This window comes from Fistularia commersonii, chromosome 10 (assembly GCF_037954325.1).
Source record: "Fistularia commersonii isolate RoL2024-O1a breed Wild chromosome 10, RoL_Fcom_v1.0, whole genome shotgun sequence".
Classification (NCBI taxonomy): Eukaryota; Metazoa; Chordata; class Actinopteri; order Syngnathiformes; family Fistulariidae; genus Fistularia; species Fistularia commersonii.
The window spans coordinates 4,590,452-4,611,377 of NC_141293.1; the positions used below are offsets into that span (position 1 = coordinate 4,590,452).

General features: G+C 43.6%; 1 protein-coding gene across 1 annotated transcript in view; it reads right to left on the reverse strand.

Annotated features, from left to right (window-relative positions):
• st6galnac5a (ST6 (alpha-N-acetyl-neuraminyl-2,3-beta-galactosyl-1,3)-N-acetylgalactosaminide alpha-2,6-sialyltransferase 5a) overlaps positions 1–10,817 on the reverse strand; it is a 96,391-nt gene extending 85,574 nt beyond the window's left edge. The window contains exons 1-2 of the mRNA XM_086153400.1: positions 10,647–10,817; positions 9,408–9,623 (exon numbers count right to left, since the gene is read on the reverse strand). Of these exons, the coding sequence (XP_086009526.1) occupies positions 9,408–9,623; positions 10,647–10,661 (231 nt within the window). The 5' untranslated portion in view covers positions 10,662–10,817. The remainder of the gene's footprint in view (positions 1–9,407; positions 9,624–10,646) is intronic.
• Positions 10,818–20,926: the final 10,109 nt, after the last annotated feature.

Sequence of the window (20,926 nt, forward strand, 5' to 3'; positions counted from 1 at the left end):
CGGACCGACTGTGCATGTTCTCTCCGTGTCTAAATATGTTTCAATGCTGTGTGAATGAGAGGGTGAATTGTTAAATTGCTTGAAAACAAGTGAATGGTTTTATTTCTTTATATGACGTGTGTGTGGCGGGATAGGTGATGATGCAAGAGGCTAGATTCCTCTAAAATGTTTCAAAATCAAAAAACTCAAACCATATCCTCAAATACAAAACTCGCTAAATCTCCGATATGAACTACCATTATGCAGTGAGGGTAAATGCACCGCACAAAATCAAACACAGGACTCACAAATAACTTGCTACTTTCCAGACGATTAGCCGCAACTTTTTTCCTCACTGTGGCTTAAAGAACGATGGAACAATGTATTTCATTTAGAATTTAAAAAAAGTATTTGTGTAAATATCTCATGTTACAATGTGGACACCTGCGTCTTATAGATAAGTGCGGCCTATTTATATATACCTATATTTTATTTAATAATTTTTCGCCGGTGCGGCTAATATTCGGGTGCGCTCAATAGTACGGAAATGATGGTAGTTCATTTGCATTTAATGTTCGTGGTTCGAAGAATTTCAGCCCGATTGGTCGACCCTCACACGACTTCAAGTCACCAAATAAGGCCCTCTTTGCAAAAAATTTGGACACACCGCATGATTCCATGAGAATTTGCATGATTCCGGCGTCGGGGAGGCGATCGGAGGCAGATGCAATCACCGTTTTCTAACCCCGTTTTGGTGAGAATGGCTTCCTTTCCTCCGCCTCCGCCGCCTCTTTACAGAGAGAATAAAACACGGGATGTCTGGTAGAAAGAAAGTCCTTGGGGGTTCTCTCTATCTTTTCGCTCTCATGTCTCCTTCACTGTCTCATCTTATTGTCTCAGGCTGCACCTTTTCCTGGCCCCTATATTCTCTTTTATAATTCCCTCAGTCCTTACCCTTTCCTAGTTTAGTCCTCCTCTCTTATTCTCTTTGCCCTTCTTCTCCCAGTTCCTGCGCCTTTTCATCTCAGCGCCAGAGTTCCTTTCTTTCTTTGCCTCCTTATCTCGTCCAGGCAAAGCACGAGGTGCCGTATGGCTAGAAATATATTATCCTCATATGTCGCAAACAAACTACGTGCTGGGAAGTATTTAAATGTATCCAAGTTCCATAAGTACGGCGAGACCTAAGAATATGTGAGTTGTCGTCGTGTGGATGGTCGAGACAGGAAAATCGTATTTTTTGGTTGATTTTTTAACAACTTTTGCCGCTGGTCTGCAAAAGTTCTGGTGAGTTTAATACTTCGGAGGTAGATAAAGTGAAACGGTTAAAGGCTGACTGGCACTGCAACCCTGCCTGCCGGCCAGCTGATATCTGGGATGGATCGATATGGCAGAGAGGTCAGCAAATAAAGATGGAAAAGACAAATGTTGAAGCCGGGCGAGTCGCTCCAGATGCTCATCATTCAGCAAAGCAAAGGTGGCGACGTCTCGGCAGCATGCCGTCATGCCGAGCCGAAGAGCAGTAAACAACGGCTCCGGAAAACCGGATGTGGAGTATTCAAAGGTTGTGCTGCATTATTCACCAGCACATGCTGTAGTAGCAAAATTGCATTGAAATCATAAAGTATTGATTAGTGCTTGCAGCCGCAGAATTCGAAGGGTGTCACAAAGGCAGGCTTGAAGAAGCATGAATGATGCTCAGCGGAGCCGTGGCCATAATTGATGTCCCTTATCGCCAAAATGCCTATGAGTTTATTGCCAAGAGAAAAAAATAAATTGGTGGTTTACTTATGATGCTTGGCTGCTCTCGTCAAAAAAATCAATTCTCATCCATAGCTAGGCTTACTGATGTATTACAGACAAATCCTCATTAAATCAAAATGTACTCGGTCAGAGAATATTGGCATTTCAGGCAGTGAGAAAGAAGATGCTGCTGTGCTGATGTCTTAAAATGTGTCTTTTCATATTTATATTTGTACTTATTTGCGCGCCACTCGAACCGTCTGGCTCTGCTGTGCAATAATTCAGACTGGACTTGGACCCAAACAGCCGGAGGAAATGTTAACCGAATAGCAATGTATGAAGCCAAGCGGGTCTGGTATTGATATCTTCCATAGCTTTTCGTCTGCACGTCAGACTGCATGGACGCCAGCGAAGCAATATGAGAAACAAGCGGAAATTACTATTTCATCGCAGAATATTCTGTGGGATCTTTTGATCAAAATAGAATCTCCGGAAGTTCCGGGTCACCCAGGTCCCGGTGAGTCCTTGACGAATCTCATCTTGGCAACTGGACTTCTCCTGAGGACCAGTCCGATTCAGAACTCAGCCGAGTCCTGTATAAGTTGTACCTCTGTTCCTGCACTCAACAAGGCCTACGTAAGCTGCTTGTGGACTGCAGGGACTTTTTGAAGTTCCTCGAACCTTTCCAGGGGTTAAGTTTTGTATACAGAGAATAGGAATCAGGGACAGTGGGCCTTAGCTCCTTCAACAAGCCCATTCAAGCTAGCTTCCGCAAAACATCTCACTGATGAACATAATGAACATCTCAACTTGGACCACGCCCTGGCCCCAACCCTGACAGGAAACCGGTCCCCACAGTCTTGTGGGACTGAAGAATCTGCTCAGGTGAGAGTCCAGTCGCCGCGATAAAATTCGACAATGCTGAAGTTCACTACACTAAATGGTATCCCTTTTTCTGCAATCCTTGGTAATAATAGCTCTAAATCGAATCTCTGGAGGTTCTCAGTCACCCTGGTCCCAGTTAGTCCTTGTCAAATCTCATCTTGGCAACTGGACTTCTTATGAGGACCATTCAGATTCTAACTCAGGAGAGTCCTGTGGAATTCATACCTCTGTTCCTCAAATAAGGCACGCACAACAAGGCTTATGTTATCCGCCTGCAGACTGCAGGGACTTTTTGAAGTTCTTAAAAGCTTTCCAGGAACTTGATTTTGGATTCAAACTGGAAAGGAACCAGGGACATTGGACCTCAGCTCCTACAACAAACCCAGTCAAGCTAGCCCCTGCAAACCAACTCACTTATAAACATAATGAACATCTCAACTTGGACCAACGCCCCAACCTCAACCCCAGTGGGAAACCGCCCCTTCGGTCTAGTGGAACTTAAGAATTCACTCATGTGAGCAATCCAAGGACACTCGCATCCTCCGTATCTGCAAGCTCGAAAATATTAGGGGGCGGCGTGGCGCAGGAGGTAGAGCGATCGTCCTTGATGGTCCTTCCTGGTTCTGTGGCTCCTCAGCTTGGCTCCTCCTAACCTATCAAAGTGTTGTTGAGCAAGACACTGAGCCCCTAACTGCTACCCTGGCGCTGTTCCTTAACAGCCCTCTGCTCACGGTGCATCCATGATGGGTTAAATGCAGGAGTCAGATTTCACTGATGTGTATGTGACAATAAAGGCGTTTCTTGTTCAAATAGATCCTTCGTAATAATAGCTCGGATGAAAGTTACTGGACATTGAAAATACAGAATTTCAGCATATCTGTTGAAAATTCTCAGTCACCCAGGTCCCTGTTAGTTCTTGTTAAATCTTCACTTGACAACTGGACTTCTCTTGAGGACCACATCCCGAAGCTTTCCAAGGACAAGGGTTTGTATTTAGACAACACAGGAACCAAGGGACAGTGGACATCAGTGCCTACAACGAGCCCATTCAAGCTAGTGTCTGCAAAACAACTCACTCACGAACATAATGAATAATAACCAACTTGGACCAGCACCCTGACCCCAGTGGAACACTGCTCCCGACGGTCTAGTGGAACTGAAGAATCCTCTGTGGGATAAAACATCTTCAGAAAAAGAAAAAAAGCTTAGTCGCTGCAACAAGATTTAACAATGGTGACATTCACTAAACTAATGTCCCTTTGTCCGCAATCCATGGACACTCATAACCTTGGTATGTGCAAGAGAACGACAAGCCGGAAAAAGATTCTTCCTCCGGACAAAAGTTACTAGACATTCAAAATGCATAATTTCAGCGCATCTGTCGAAAATTCCAGCTTAGCAGCTCGTCCCTGATTTTTGAGCTGATCCCTGTCAGATTACAGAGCTCCATTAATCCAATCTGCCGCTCTCACACACTTTTCTCTAGATTCCTCCGCTGAATAATTACCGTGAACCGCAGAGGTCTCCAGCTCCCCTAAATCTAAACTGTCTGCCAAAAATAACTCCTTGTGTGAGGTCCACACACACACACACACACACACACTACAAAATATAAATACCGAGATTAATCACACCTGAGGGTGCGGCAGCAGCATCTACATAATGAATATGACAAGAGCCTTCTTTCACCTGGCTAAATTTTACTTGAGTATCCCGCTCCTGTTTGAGCGTTTAAAGTATTTAAAGAAGACATTTTTGCTTTGTCCTTGTTTTCTTTTTGTCAGTTTGATTTTTATCAGAAGTAGCAAAAACAGATGCCTGTTTTTTATTTTTTATTTTTTTAGTTTAGCACTTCAAGCCTCAAATTTAACACTAAAACCGAGTCACCTTTTTTTGAAAAAGCGATGGTCGAGCACCTTCCTTCAGGGTGAGAAGGTGGATCTGGACACACTACTGCAAGAGTACAGGATCAAAATCGTAGTGTATGGCCCAATCTGCCGTGAGGTCACCGGTATGGTGGCGCAGCGGTTAGCAAGAAGGTCCCTGGTTTGCCTGTTCGTATGTTCGTACGTCGTGTACGTGTCTTGCCCCTTCACCTGCGGGTTCTCCAGTTCCCTACCGCAGTCCAAAAACATGCAAAAGGTTCACCGGAGACCCTGAATTGCCAGGGTGAGGGAGTGAGTGGCCCTGTGATCAATCCAGGGTGAACCCCGCCTCTTGCCAAATGGCAGCACAGCACCCCGAAACCTTAGTGCAGGATATTGCTAGGTGGATGCTACTTGAAGTACCGGTCCACTGTGAGAGTTGAACATGTCATCATGGTTTTTTCACCCCGTCTAAACTTGGCTCTCACAGCTTCGGACAACAGCTGAAACTCCAGCGATACAATCATTTGTCATTTTCACTGCTTTGTGTAGCTACATATTTCAATATTTATATTTTGAATATGGGAGTTAGAGCGCCCATCCTTGGAAGCAAACATTACTGGTTCAATTCCCAGCGTTTCCTAGCCTGTAGAAGTGTTGTTGTGCAAGACACTGAACCCCTTGATGCTGTTCCTTAGCTGCCTTCTGCTCATGGTTCATCCATGATGGATTAAATGCAGTGGTCAAATTTCGCTTATGTGCTCTTTGTACAACTGCATCTAACAATAAAGGTATTTCTTTTTTTAAAATCTAAGTTTTGTGTTGTGTGCGGTTCAGAGACAGAAAATCGAGATTCCTGCAAAACCTCATTCCTCAACAGCTTGGACTCCATGACAGGACTCGCGACCAGGATGGTGAAAGCTGCGTGAAGACGGTCAATGAACGACTTATTTCTGCTCACAATGGCTGTCAAGAGATAAGTCGAAATAAGGCATTATGCTGATTAACGGATCACGTATGTCACAATCACTGTCGCTATTATGAAAGACGGCGGGCTGTAATGGGTCGGGGTGTAGATTTACGACAGTCACCTAATCTAGCGGTGAGTCATTCATTCGTGACACAAAGGGATCCTGTTGTCTGATTCATGCGACAGCTTTGAGCTTAAAATTTAACCTTAACACTAAAACCTAGTCACCTATTCCGCGCTAATTTGAAAAAGCGATGGTCGAGCACCTTCCTTCACGGTTAGAAGGTGAAGCTGGACGCACCACTGTCAGGACTGCGAGATTAAAATCACAGTCTATGGCTGGATGACGGTGGACGGCACTGGATGGCGCAGGAGGTCCCTTCTTGTGTGGAGTTTGCATGTTCTTCTGGGTTCCCCGGTTTCCTCCCAAACCCCAGAAAGGACACAGGATAGCATCTCTATGTGAATGAACAAGTGTATGTCTCTATAAGACGTGTGAGTGAGAGAGTGAATATTTGATGTTCCTGTATGATGTGAATTGAGGAGCGAATACTTGTATGCTCATGAATGTGAGAGTGAATGGTTGGATTTCTCCATAAGATTTTATGAGTGAATTATTGTCGTGTTCGTATCCAAATCTTCTTCCCGTGGCAACTGGACTTAAATGTCTTCCCTTGTAGACATTTAAGCCCTCATCCCGGAGGCTTCTTCAGTTCTAATGACCTGTGGGGAGTTTCCAAATATAACTTAAAGTGAAGAAGTCCAGTTACCAAGACAAGAAGATTTCGACAAGAATTCCCCGTGATCTGGATGACTAAGAACCTCCACAGACAAGAGTGATTTACTGTTTGTCTCTATATGATGTAAGTGAGGGAGTGAATAGCTTAATGTCTCTATTTGAAGTGCGAAATGAACGAGTGAACGATTGCGTTCACTCGTATGCGGCCGTGTTATCGATCCGCAACCGGTCTATCGGCCAATGACAGCTGGGATGGGCTCCAGCGCCCTTGCGACCCTGACTGCAGGATAAGCATTATCGATGATGAATAATAATTATAATAATAACAATAATAATACATCTTATTTTAGTGTCACTCGACACTCAAGGACACCGTACACATATATGTATACCAAAAATACAGATTTAAAAGACACTGAAACTAAACACAATAAAAGTGAAAAAGTTGTGAATAAATAAAAAGAAAAATGAGTGAATGGACGTATGATAAGACTTCGATTGAGCCTATCATCTGTCATTCTGGTTATTAGCCACTCAGATCCAAATCATCTGTCCTGCCACCTGGTAGCATTAATCGCAAAAAAATTTTCAATCGTCGACAGATTTCGCATCGAAATAGGGGTTCGGAGGCAGCAGGTGAAGAACCCGGCTTGTTACGGTGTTCGGCAGGATCCGTCTGCAGCTGCAGGACCGTCAATCCCAACCCCCAACCCCCTGCCAGGAGGAGACGCTGCAGGGCTTCCTGGAGAATAGGGTACCCCCACCCGCACCCGCACTGTCTCATTTCATTACCACAAAAAATACTCTGGTTCCGTCGCTTTCCTAGGCCAGGGAGAGAAGGGAAAAAAAGACTGACTGTCCCCGAGTCGCCAGTGTGTTCGATAAGGATGTTACACGTCATACAAGATCCAAAAATCTCCATTAGACGGGTTGTCGCTTTTTTTTTTTTTTTTTTTTTTTTTTTACCGCTTCTCAAATAGGATTGATGGTGAGTCACTTAAACAACCGGCCGTCCCTTCCTGCCCAAAAATGAAATACAGCAGTATTCATGAGCGTGCGCATCCCCGAAACTTTTATTTAATGTCAACGTGCAAGTGTTCAATGTTGTCAGAAGAAATGCACGCGCTGACAGGTGAGGAAAAAATAAATGCCTCCCGGCTCATCTTTTGTTTTTCGGGTTCTCCGTGTTTGTCTGCTCCTTCCTCCATTTCGATTTGCTCTCATGAATAATGGTTCCACCTTCTGTTGCCGCCCTGCACTACTTTGTCACAAGACGAAGTAAGTCTTCCCGGCCTCTGGTTGTTTAATTTAGCAAAAAGTCCATTTACAAACCCATACGGCTTCCTGACGTTTTTTTGGGGGGGGCACTGTGCCTGCTTGCGAATCTGTCCCGGTGACACGGGTTCTTGTGGATTATTTGTCTGGTCCGGTGCAGCGGCGGTAGCGGCGGCGGGGATGTCTCGTCTAAACACGGCCTTCGGATGAATCATGCAAATGAGTAATCTGATCATGCTGGTCTGCGGCAGCCAGCAGATTTTTTCATGGCTGGAGGTCTGCTCTCCAACTATGTATGAGGAAAAAACAGAAAAAAAACAATGGACGTGCACCAGCGCATTTCAGATATCACCATGAGAGGATACTGTCTGATACACTGTCTATAATATCAATCTATAACATCATTTGATCAATTATTGGCCTAATTTCTGATATATGCACTGTTAAGCCTTATTAATGCTCCCATTATGTACGTGAACAAACACTACCATTTCAAAAGTCGTCACTGTCTACCTATGTCACCAGTGTTGGTAAGTGATACATTCACCAGAGGGCAGTGCAGAGTTTAGGTCGCATTTGAGCATACAAGTGCAGGGGCAACATAGCTCAGTAGCGTTTGAGCGGTTATCATGGAAATGAACGTTCCTGGTTTGATTCCCACAATTCTGTCACTCCTCCTAGCCGTTTAAAGTGTTGTTGAGAAAGACACTGAACCCAATAACTGCTCCCCTGTCGCTGCTCATTCAGCTGCCTTCAGCTCATGGTTCGGCCATAATGGGTTAAAAAAAATTCATTGCAAATGTCACTAATGTTATGCTGGATGTATAACTGAATGTGACAATAAAGTTCTTTCTTTCTTGAGCATACAACATTTGCATACAACAGTGACTTCCGATGGTACTGCTACATTTGGTGCATTTGGCTACGGGTCAACAAGCTACCTGAAAGTGTACAAGATTAAGCAAGAAATGAACTCACACCGCCCGTATGCCTCTTTAACATTAGCATAAATGAGGATTTATGTGATGAATCTGAATATGTATCTGAATATTAACAACTTGCCATTTTTCAAGTACTTCCCCTGGGGAAGAACAAGGATCATTTCCTGACTTTTTAACAACCGATTAGTGCACTCGAGCCGTTTTCCACTCATATGTGAAAACATTTTTTGCCAAAGATGGAACGTGATTAGTAAATTAGCCAAAAAAAAAGGTTCATCACACCGCGATAGTCACTAAAAGTTGTAAATGTATCATTTTGGCTCTTACCATGCATCTGTTGCTGCTGTTACAATATGTAAGAGATCATTTGTTACTCTCCCTCCTGACTATCTGTCTTCACATTGACCCGGATGGACAAGGCAGAAGGCCGCCCACATCGAGCCAGGATCTTCCTGATGTTTCTGCACAGGCGAAAGTTGGTCGTTTTCCCCCGCCTGTCGCCAAGTGCTCGCTCATGGGTTGAGGTCGGATTTCCGCATATCACATAATATTCAAACCTGGAATCCACTTTGTGAGTATACATGTTCTGCCTCCACAAGGCGCAGAAACGCACACCACCTTGCATGTTTCTTATGCGATTACACGATTATTCTTTACTTGCATGGATGCTCGGGGGTTCACCCATTTGAGGTTCCACCTTTCGGGTTTCCTAACAGAAGCGTGAGACTATACCGCTGAGCATTTCGTTGGTAGCTTGGGCTGTTATTAGTAACGACAGGTGAGTATTGAGCGTGGCGCAACACTATGCAGGAGAAAATTGTGATAAATGGCAACAGGGAGGGAGGGGGCTGCAGATAGATCGCAGATAGATGCCGGTCATTAGGCAGGAGAAAAGATGCGGGTCCCGATGCGGAGGGGAGCGAAATGGGTTTTCATGGGGGTAAAATATAACTGGCTTCACCTTCAAAAGCATGAGCGCGCACTTGGCAGCGTGTTAGCACACATCTGTTTACCTTATGGTCGATGATGCCGCTGTATCCCTGGAGGGCCGGGGGACGAGGCTTGGCCATCGAGACCGAGGCCCCGGTGGGGTCCTGAAGCGGGGGCTGTTCGCGCTGGCGGGCCCTCGTGTCGTTGGCATCCCGGGAAGCGCCGCCAAAGCTGCCGTTGTATACGAGGAACAGGCTGGCGCACAGCAGGAGCACGAGGAGCACGGCCACCCCGTGGCGCTGACATGGAGACAGAAGAAGATGAATCAGCCGCATCTTCGGGGTGCTTCCGTTCCTCATCCTGCACCGAACGTCACCTCCAACTCGGGGCAAAGCGAAGCCATTCCTGCCTGCAAATGACCGTTTTTTTTTTTTTTTTTTGCATTTTTTTTTCTTCACAAGCGCGAGACGGACGCACTCTTGCCTTGCGGACAAAATCACAGAGGACCAGATGAACTCCAATTTCTTTTGTGACAAAGCATGAAAAGACTTCATCTCCAGTCAGGAGCTTTCAAAAGCAGCTGCCCACGGGCAGGGAAGTTAATATTAATTATTAACTCGCAATTTCTCTGCGCCTGATGTTCAATTCATAAACTCCAAAGGGCGCACTTTGACTCATATCAGGTACCCGCTACATTTACGAGCACCCTCAGGGAAAAAGCCCCGAAAGAAGCGCTTTCCCATTTTTTGCACTTTTTGTTACATTTGATTTACTTCCCCTATATCAGACTCAGCATTGCTTTATCCACCAAGTAATTTTACAACAACCAAGAATTTGCTTTGTTTGACGGTGCAAGACAGACAACATGTAACAGTTATTAAATAAGTGCAAAATATATTTTTTGCATTTTACTTAGGGTGCTACAAAGTTACATTTGCTTCTTGGTAACTTTACATTTCAGTCTAAAATCAAAAATAATCTTGGTCGGACTGAACTTGTGCACACGTTTTGTAATAACACCGTAATAGATGAGTTATTAAGCTGGTATTACACAAGGAGTAATTAACGCATTTTCAGAGTAGTGCACTTTTGGTAAAATAAATGGAACCAGAAGAAAAGCGATCCGGCGCATCTCCCCTTGGAGGATGAAGAGGAGGACGGGGAGCGCACATCTGGACGCGCCGCCGTTAACGTCCCCGGCCAGTGTGGTCCGGTACCGAGGGAGCACAAACTGTTTTTTTTCTTTTTTTTTTTTTTTTTTTTTTTTTTTTTTCGGGTTGAGGGGTGAGGAGGAGAAAAGAAAAAAAAAAAAAGAAATTTACCATGGGTGTCTTCATTTTTGCGCGGTCTATTCTCTCCGGGTCCGGCTCCGCTCCACCAACGCGGACCGGCGTCGCATCCCCCGGATCCCGGCTCTCCGGACGCTCGCAGCCCGCCGACGCCGTCCGTCCGTCCGTCCCGGTCCGGTCCGCCTTCCAGCGCGCCGCTGCCGGTTTGCCTCCGACGGTGGAGTTCGGGCGCAATTCATACAGGCGGAGAGCGAAGGGACAGATGTTCACTATTGTACTTCTGCAGGGTCTTAAAGCCCCCCGAGTTGGGGGAAGAGGGGGGGAAGAGGGCACGGAGGGAGGAGAGAGGGTGCAGGAAGGGGAAGAAGGGAGAGAAGGGGCTGCAAAAGAGGCGAAGTTAATTAAAACTCGGACCTGCAAGAACCTGATAAGGTTGGTTTGTTTACCGGTGATGGGGATCTGGGGTTTCCCACGTGATGGAGTATTACGCGCTAATTTTTAAAAAATGTATCTATTTATTTATTTGTTTATTTGGCCCGTAAAAGTTAATGAATTGACACACAATAACAGTGATGTTGATAATTCTTAATAATGAATGATTTATGAATTGTCTATCTATCTATCTATCTATCTATCTATCTATCTATCTATCTATCTATCTATCTATCTATCTATCTATCTATCTATCTATCTATCTATCTATCCATCCATCCATCCATCCATCCATCCATCCATCCATCCATCCATCCATCCATCCATCTATCTATCTATCTATCTATCTATCTATCTATCTATCTATCTATCTATCTATCTATCTATCTATCTATCTATCTATCTATCTATGTTTCCATAAATTGTATAGATATGAATGGATAAAAAGTTGAATTCACATTCCGTATACAGTATGAAAATAGTAAATTCCATGAAACTCTATTAAATAATAATTTATTCATTTAAATGAAATATATATATTATATTTTATTCTATTGTATTATATATTATTAAATATTAGAATCAGCTATGTTGGCAGCCCAGAGTGGCTGCAAAGTGTCTCCCGTTTACGGTTCCGCCTCGCAGGGACTTGAAGGTCAACAAGTGGACAGCAGGATGCTTTCACAGTACAAAATAAGGCCAGTGTGAAAGAGTATATATACACATCATTACATGTTCACTGTATATCTGTTGGATTTACATATAAGTGTATGTGTGTGTTAGTACAATCAATTCTAATTGGCTATTTTTTCCCCACACGGCAATATTGTATGAAGTTATTCATGATCCTGTGTCTTTAGTCATCCCTTATTCATGATTTTGTCCTCGTTCTTCGACTGCGACACTTGAAGAGTCACTCCACGCTTCTATTAAGGCCAATGAAAAAAAAAATAAATGCAATATATATCAGGCATAGTTTGGCACAGGAAAACATATAATTAGCCCATAAAATCCTTAAAAATGCCACCTAGTCCTTCTCTCTCATTAAAAATGGATCTATCCAAAGTTTATTTCTGGCGGGGACAAACCGAAGACACATTCGGTGGCATTTACAGCTCGATCTCGTTTATTCTGAGAAGGGCCTTAAAAATACATAAGACACAAGAGACAGCACGTTGCCGAATATAAAATAAGTTTCATCTTTGGCGACGTGAAAAGCACGAAACAAGACTTCGATGCTATGGTTACGTATGATAAGAAATATAGCACTCCTTCAAACCTTCAAGGAGTTGGTTGTAAGATGAGCCGAATCATCCTATCACTGCTAAATAAGCTAACAGTGTCCAATTTTAACAAAAAGATGGATTAAAATTTTTGCAGATATAGAAAGGTGGTGCAGTGGTTAGTGCTTCCAACATTATTATTATTATTTATAATAATAATAATAATAATAATGTTATTGATGTTATTGATGTTATTAATGTTATTACTATCATTAATATTATTAGTAATAATAGTAATTAATATTGTCATTAGTCTACTGAGGTTCTCAGTCATCCAGGTCATGGCAAATTCTTGTTGAATTCTTCTTGTCATGACAACTGAACCGTCACTTGAAGATGTTTCACCGCTCTTCTAGGGGCTTCTTCAGTAATGAGTTTCCGAATATAAATGCCAGGTTTTATTTTTATTTTTATTTTTATTTTTATTTTTATTTTTATTTTTATTTTTATTTTTATTTTTATTTTTATTTTTATTTTTATTTTTATTTTTATTTTTTCTTATTTATCTATTTTTTTATTACTCCCATGCAGAAAATTTCCTCTTTGCATTTAACCCATCATGGATCCACCAGGAGCAGTAGCTAAGGAGCCGCGCCAGGAGGAGAGCAATTAAGGGTTCAGTGTCTTGGTCAAAAGCACTCAGGCGGGGCGTGGAGGATTGATGGAATTGTGGGAATCAAACAGGAATGTTTTTTTCCAATATGACAGCTCAAACCCTACTGAGGCATGCCGTCCCTATACTTGTATGCTCGTGTGCGACCAGCTTAAAGAAACAGAGATCAAGAAGACACCTGCACCCCCCGATCGCCATATCTATTTTTACCTGAAAAAGAACTCTGAACTTGGAAGTGAACCCTGACCTCTGCACTGCCCTCTCTTGGATGTACCACTTAACAACTGTGGTGACGTAAGTCGGGAATCCGACCTGAATTGCTTGGTTCAAAAGACGACTGCTTTAACCCCATATTAGGCAAGTACAATAAATTTGTACTAAATACTAAAAAATAATAAATAAGAATGAAGATTTTGGGTTTCATAACTTCATTGGGTGGCTGTTCACTGCAAAAAAAATGCATAGAGGGCGTGGAGTTTGTGTATCACCTGTTGTGATGAACCTGTAACTTTGGTAGGAATATTGACATTTTCTTTCAAAGACAGCATTCTTTTTGCTTTTCTTTTACGGTTCTGCGGTCTGATCGTTTTCTCGTTTCTTCCCGAAAAAGCTCCGGTACCTTTTGTTTCTGGCTCATTTTTTAAGGCCTAGCTTGTGGTAGCTGATGTGTGAAATGGTGCGACAGAGTTAAGTGCGGCCTTAACGCGAAGGCGGTAACAGTCGTTTTTCGAAATAAGATTTGGAAGTTCAAATGAAAGAAATTGTGCCAAGAAAGATTTTCTTTGTGGAGCGGTACCAAATGATCCTCAGACCTGTACCAGTCCGGTATGGTCGCCATGTTAGCAAGTTGGTGTCCTTGCTGATGGAAAAAAGTCCCGCATCGCAGGTTTCAGAATGATACCACTGTATCATCTGCAAACACCTGCACATTAATTATTAAACTTATCTGAAAAGAAGTGTGCCTAGGGATGAGCCTTGCAGCACTACTGTCTGCTCACCCAACAAAAAAAAACAAAAAAATAAAACATAAGATGATGTTTGGAAGCCTCAGCAAAAGCTTATCAGAAAATTAAATTTGTAAAGTTTATGAATATTGTGGTTTAAAACATCAAATGCCATTTTCCCCAGGTATCTCACCCTTTTCAAATAATGAGCCGAGTTGTTCAATAAAATAGCACTTAGCGTTCTCCGTGGAATAGTTTAGACGGAAGCCAAACGATAATGAATGCAGTTTATTATTTGACCCGTCACCGCTAATGAACTGGAGTGCAATAACCTTTTTTCCAGCGTCTTTTGAAAATGAAGACGTATGTATGTCTGATGAACATGCAAATATTTCTCACTTTTCTTGTTAGGCAGACGGTGCGTCCCAGCAAACCCAGTTATGCAAATTTTTGTTAGCATGATAGCGTCCGGAAAGGACCACCTTCAGAGATATTGGTAATGTGATATATCCCACGCAAAAAATCAGGGGTCTCAAACTCATTTTGGTACGGGGGCCACATCGGGGCTTATTTGATGTTTGTAAAATCATAATGCAATTACCTCAAAGTAACACTAAGTCAATTTTTTTTTTCCTTTGTTTTAGTGTAAAAGAGAACAGGTAAATTATAAAAATCTTTATATGTCATGAACAGTTCCTTTGAAAAGATAAATGACGAACAACTCGAGATTCATTAAGAAAAGTAATTGCGATTCCAACAGCACTGTGCCTCAGTTCCGTCTTCTCAGTTCTCCGTGCATTTTGAAGTATTTTTCGGCCCAACTTGCTCCATCCACACCAAACGTGCGAGGACAAAATAAGCAGTTCCATTTTTCTTGGAAAACCCTTTACTTGATGCCCACTTTTCTCTTTTTTGACAACGACATCTTGTTGATAGGGGTGTCGGGGCCCAACGGAAAAGCAGCTATATTTCTAACAATAAGACAAAATGCTATTTACGGACCCAAAAGCCGCATTGCTGCCATCTGCTGAAAGTTCAGAGTTGCAAAGTGTTGTGCCATGTTGCTAACCGACTAATATCGGAATAGCATTTTTATTTTAAAATAGCAGTTCATGATTTTTATGTATTTTTTTCAAATTGTAGTTTTATTCCACAGAATGGATTGGACCCCCTGGCCCACGAGACGTACATTTGACACCCTTTGCCCGGAGGAAGACCAGAGAATAGGGTTCGATGGAGATGGATGATTCGCTTTGGAGACCCCTGAAGGGAAAAGCCAAAAGGAAAAAGATACACAGATGGATCTTTTTAGTTTGTGTATTTTTTTTTGTCTGCTTGAGTATGCATTTGATAAATTAATAGCCTTTTTCTGCAAAACTGACCTTTTTCTTTCACATTTTTGGCCAATGACCATCACATAAGTCAAGAGCAAAATGTTACAAAATCGTCTTTTTTAACTTTAATGACCAGATTGTTTTTTTCTTTCAACTTGTAGAGAATTTTCTCCAAAAAAAGGGGACACGATGAAAGAACCGGCGTCCTAAATGATCCAGATGAAAGTCCCCCTCCGGACGCTTGAAACGCTTGAAACGGAATTTGCGACACCTTCTTGAGGTTGTCGACCTTCGAGTTCATGATTTTTCTGTATTTTTTTCAAATTGTAGATTTATTCCAGGGGCTTGATTGGACCTGTTGGCGGCCTGGTACCGGCCCGCGGGCCGCATGTTTGACACCCCTGATTCGGCAGATGTTAAAACACCCGTCTGGTATCAGGCTCTGCACCAACATCATTGCACGTGGGTGAAACTCCAGTGCTCGACTGAAAGAAAAAGACAATCTCAACTCGGGCAGGACTTTCTCTGAGTGGGATCAATAAAGCTTGTTTTATGTTATCTCATCACATCTTAACTTTATTTCTCCAGCCTGTCCTCAGGATCGTCAGATTTATATATATTTTTTTCATCTTTTTATCTATTTTTTTTCTCCCCGCCAAGTTCGTCTTTTCTCTGTACGTTCAATTTTTTTGCCACAATCACCACCTGCCGATATCACCCCATCAAGTCTATCGGGCCCCGGTCCTAAGGGCCTTTTTCCATTTCTCATTACATAATTTTTAACCCCCCCAACTCACACATAATTCATTTTAATGCATGCTAACTGCTGAAATAGCTAATGCATGCTAACTGCTGAAACAGCTATATTAATTAAACACACATAAACCATTTTAGCTTCCATACACAAATGTAGCTGGGTGATATCTCCTTGTTAGCTGCATTTCCTTTTGGTTTGCATTCTCTTGCAGCACTTTTCTTAATCATTGCAGCTTGTTTATCATCTCTCCTCCCAGACTCTTCATCTTCTCTTGTTTTTAAAAAAATAATTCTTTGGCTTATTGTTATTACGGCGTTATCGCTGCCTAGTTTCCCCCTCACAGGGACGTTACCGCCCCCTCCCAGGTGGACGAATGTCAACAGGCGGAGGTGATTTGCAAAAGATTCATTGCTTAATAAAAACCATCCACAAGGCTGTGATTTGGCGACGGTTCCTGAGAGGGGAGGAAGATTTTTATCAAGACTGAAGTTATTGTGAGTGAGATTCCAGCCACGAGCTGAAAACACCAAGCGAGTAGGTTTGATGTATATTCAATGAATATCTACGTTCAAAGGTGAAAAAAAATTATAAATTAATTTTAGTTTGTGTATAATATGTGTATAAATGTATCTTCCTTCTTCTTATCTTCCTTTTATCACAAATGTTATCCTTTTTATTCCACCAGCGATTAAATGAGATGAAATGATATCAAATTAAATAAAATCAAACTTAATTGAGAAGCTTTTACCAGTCTTTCCTCATCAATCATTGACAATCTATTCCCCGAGAGATATATTTAAAAAAAATGAAAATGAAATTTAGAAATAATACCAAACACCATTAATAAATATGAAATGTTATTTCATTTTAGTGTACTTTATTTTATTCCACATGAAGATTTAATTTAATTTTATCACATTAATTTACTTCAATTAATTATTTCACACATTAAAACAATTTAGAAATAAAACCAAACACCACTAATTAATATGAAATTTCATTTTGTTTTATTGTTTCTTTTATTATATTTTATTTTATCTAATTGTATTTTTTATTTTTATTCATTATTCTATCATTTACTATCACATTATCCATCCATCCATCTTTTCCAACTTATCCGGAGTCGGGTCCCGGGGGCAGCAGCACCTCACTCTCCTCTGCCACATGGTCCAGCTCCTCTGGGGGGACCCCAAAGCGTTCCCAGGCCAACCTGGAGATATAGTCTGTCCAGCGTGTCCTGGGTCTTCCCCAAGGTCTCCTCAAACAAGGACGTGCCTGGAATACCTCTCCTGGGATCCCAGATTCAGTCGCTACCCACAGCTCGTGACCATAGTTGAGGGTGGGTACGTACTGTAGGTCCTTCCCTCACTTGTGAATAAGACCCCAAAATACTTGAACTCCTCCGCTTGGGGCAGAACTTCTTCCCCGACCCGGAATGGGCAATCCACCCGTTTGAGGTTGAGCACCATAGTCTTGGATTTGGAGGTGCTGATCATCATCCCGGCCGCTTCACACTCAGCTGCGAACCGCTCCAGTGAGAGCTGGAGATCATGGCCTGTTGAAGCCAACAGAACCACATCATCTGTGAAAATCAGATCTGAAGATCCCCTCGACCTCGTGGCTGCGCTTAGAAATTCTGAAAATCCAAGTTGAGGTGAGCAGCTCCCTGCTCCCACTGTACACAGTGTTGACAGACCACTCCTTCCGCCTCCTGAGCCGCTGGATGGTGGACCAGAATCTCCTCGACACCCACCGGAAGTCGCTCTCCATGGTCTCCCTGAACCCTTCCCATACCTGAGTTTTTGCCTCGGCAACCACTGAAGCTGTACCTGTCAGCTGCTTCCGGAGTCCAGAAGAAAGGAAGGCCAGAAAGGCCCATTGGCACTTCTTTAGTTTGACAGCATTCCTCACCGCCGGAGTCCACCGGCGGGTTTGAGGGTTGCCGCCCCAACAGGCACCAACCGCCTAACAACCGCAGGTCTGGTGTGCTGCCTCGACAATGGAAGCATGGAACAAGACCCATTAGGACTCACTGTCTCCCTCGGGACATGGTTGTAGTTCTGCCAAAGGTGGGAGTTGAAACTCCTTCTGACAGGGGACTCTGCCAGACGTTCTCTGCAGACCCTCACGTTACTTTTGGGCCTGCCAGGTCTGACCGGCATCCTCCCCCAATATCAGAGCCAGTTCACCACCAGGTGGTGATCAGTTGACAGTTGCGCCCCTCTCTTCACCTGAGTTTCCAGGACATACATCCGTAAGTCCAACGATATGACCCCAAGGTTAATCAAAGAACTGTGGCCTAAGGTGTGTTGGTGCCAAGTGCAAATATGGACACCTTTATGCCTGAACCTAGTGATCATTATAAACAATCTGTGACAAGCACAGAAGTCCAATATCAAAATACCGTGAGTTCAGATGAGGGGATCATTCCTCCCAATCACGCCCTGTCATTGCCCACGTTAGCGTTGAAGTCTCGCAGTATAGCAAGGGAGTCCCTGTAGGACAGTCTCGAGCAGCCCCTTTGGCGACCCCAAGAGGGGTGGGTAATGTCCGTTTTTGTGGCTCCCGCCACGGAACCGGACTTTGTAGTCCCGGTGTGTTCGGATTATCATTCAGGGAAAAACGTCAGAACGGCCAGGAACTAATCTAGCAAGAATGGTTTATTCAAAGTCAGGAAAATTCACTTACGAGATATCCCGGGCCATATCCCGAGATCGTTCAGCTCCTCGAGACACCCACTGAGACACGTCCAGTCGAATGTGTAGATTAAAGAGTTCTGGCCCCGAGACAAAGGGTCAGGCTCATTTTATACTTCTGATCAAAAAGTCCTCATAAGGACATCCTCCGACCTTTTGGTTTCACACTTTCTTTGAATGTGGGCACCTGGGGTGCGGGGCCGCGTAAAACCCTGCTTCAATCAAAACCGCGGATCCGCTTTGATCGATTACACGCGGGGGGTGTCAGTAAAAGAATACAGAGTAGTGCGTTCCTTGACATCACGTGATGAGATCTCACAGTTACATTTTAACAATCTTTGCAATTGATACTGAAATGTTGGTGAGAGGTAGGAGTACCTCTTTTGACGTGAGTATCCTCACGTCAAGGACTATCAAAATAAACAGTGAATACAATGAATGCATGTAAACATAGTGCATTACAGTCATGACACAATATTCTGACAGTAAACTGAACTGCTGTTCACAAACAAGTCAGAACCTGAAGACCTCCACCTGAAGGCGGTGGGAGGCTACCCTCTTGTCCACCGGGTAGAACCCCAAAATGCAGGCCCCTTGACGGGGCGCATACCTGTCTGGCGCCTGTCACCGGGGGCAACTCCAGAATAAAAACAGAGTCCAACCCCTCTCAAGATGCCTGGTTCCAGACCCCACGCTGTGCCTCGAGGAGAGTCCGACTATCTAGTCGGAATCTCTCAGACTCGCGCACCAGCTCGGGCTCCTTCCCCACCAGAGAGGTGACATTCAGTGTTCCAAGAGCAAGCCTCTGTAGTCCAGGATCGGTCTGCCAGCATCCCCCGCTCCGGCTACCGCCCGACTCACACTTCACCCGACCCCCTTGGCACTTCCTGTGGGTGTTTAGCCCCGGGGGAAGAGTGACCCATGTCGTTCCCTTGGTCTGTGCTCGGCCGAGCCCCATGGGTAAAGACCCGGCCACCAAGCCCCGTCCCGGGACCTGGTTCCAAGGGGGAGCCTTGGAGCCAAATATCATTAACTAATATGACATTTAATTTAATGTATTTTTTAAAATTTTATCTAGATATATTTAATTTTAATTTAATTTATTTCAACTTTTTTTTTTTTTCTTTTAATTTTATTCAATACGTAGGCATATTTTATAAACCATATCACAAGGAGTTGACTGACGTTCAAAGATTGAGAGGGAAAGAATACTGCATTTTAAAAGCTCTTAAATGCAGCCCCCTCCCTGCCTCCAACACACACACGCTCACACACACACACACACACACACACACACCAGTGTCTAAACACCTTTTCAGTGCGTTGAAGAATCTGTGGCAGGAAAATATCAGTAAAAGGACCAATCGAGGGGAAATTTCCTTAAAGCTAGATTTAATGCAACATTTAAACTCTCAGTTCAGCAGGCTGTGAATGCCGTTGTTAATATATGCTCTTTCAGAAATATTTGCACGGAATGTGCTTGCATCTGCTCTCATTTTATTTATTTTTAGCCGCCCATCTTTGGCCTCCGATGACAAAACACGAACCGCAACAAGTCCTCCTTGCGTGAACAACATCTGGCCAAAATCAAGCCCGCCTCATTACATAGAGGCCACATGCGGCCGCCGTATCCGTCGACGACGTTCCATCCCGGCGAACACGGACGCATCCCGACCCCGTCGCTGTTCTCCATCTGTCAGACAACATGCCAGCTCGCCGCCGGAGGCTTTCAGGCCGCAACGACTCACCCTTTGTTTTCGTTTGCAACCCCCGCAAAGGCGAAGGGGCTGGGAAGCGGGGTTGTTTTCTTTTCAAGCGGAGCCAAAGAAGGTGAAAATGTGAGGCAACTGCGAGAAACCTGTCCCGTCAGGGGAAAAGCGACGGACGGCAGTGTGTGAAGAAAGCGTCGGCTAATGTGACGGAATAATGCGCCCCGCGGTTCGTCTTGAATATTTCAGATCTGTCGGATGATTTCTGCAAAGGTCGGTCAGAAAGCTGCCGTCTCGGCAGCAGGCGGCGCAGGGATACCGCATGCACACATTGTTTTTTGTTTTTTTATGTCAAAAATCAACTTTATTGTCAATTTCTCCGCATGTACTGGACATGCAGAGGAATGGAGAAGACGTTTCTCACAATCCCACAGTTACGTGAAATAAAATTAATCATAGAGTGCAAATATTGAAATTGAATTATGAGGTATGCAGTATAAAGTGCACAAAGATAGAGACATGCGAGAGTAGCAGAAGAGGTTTTT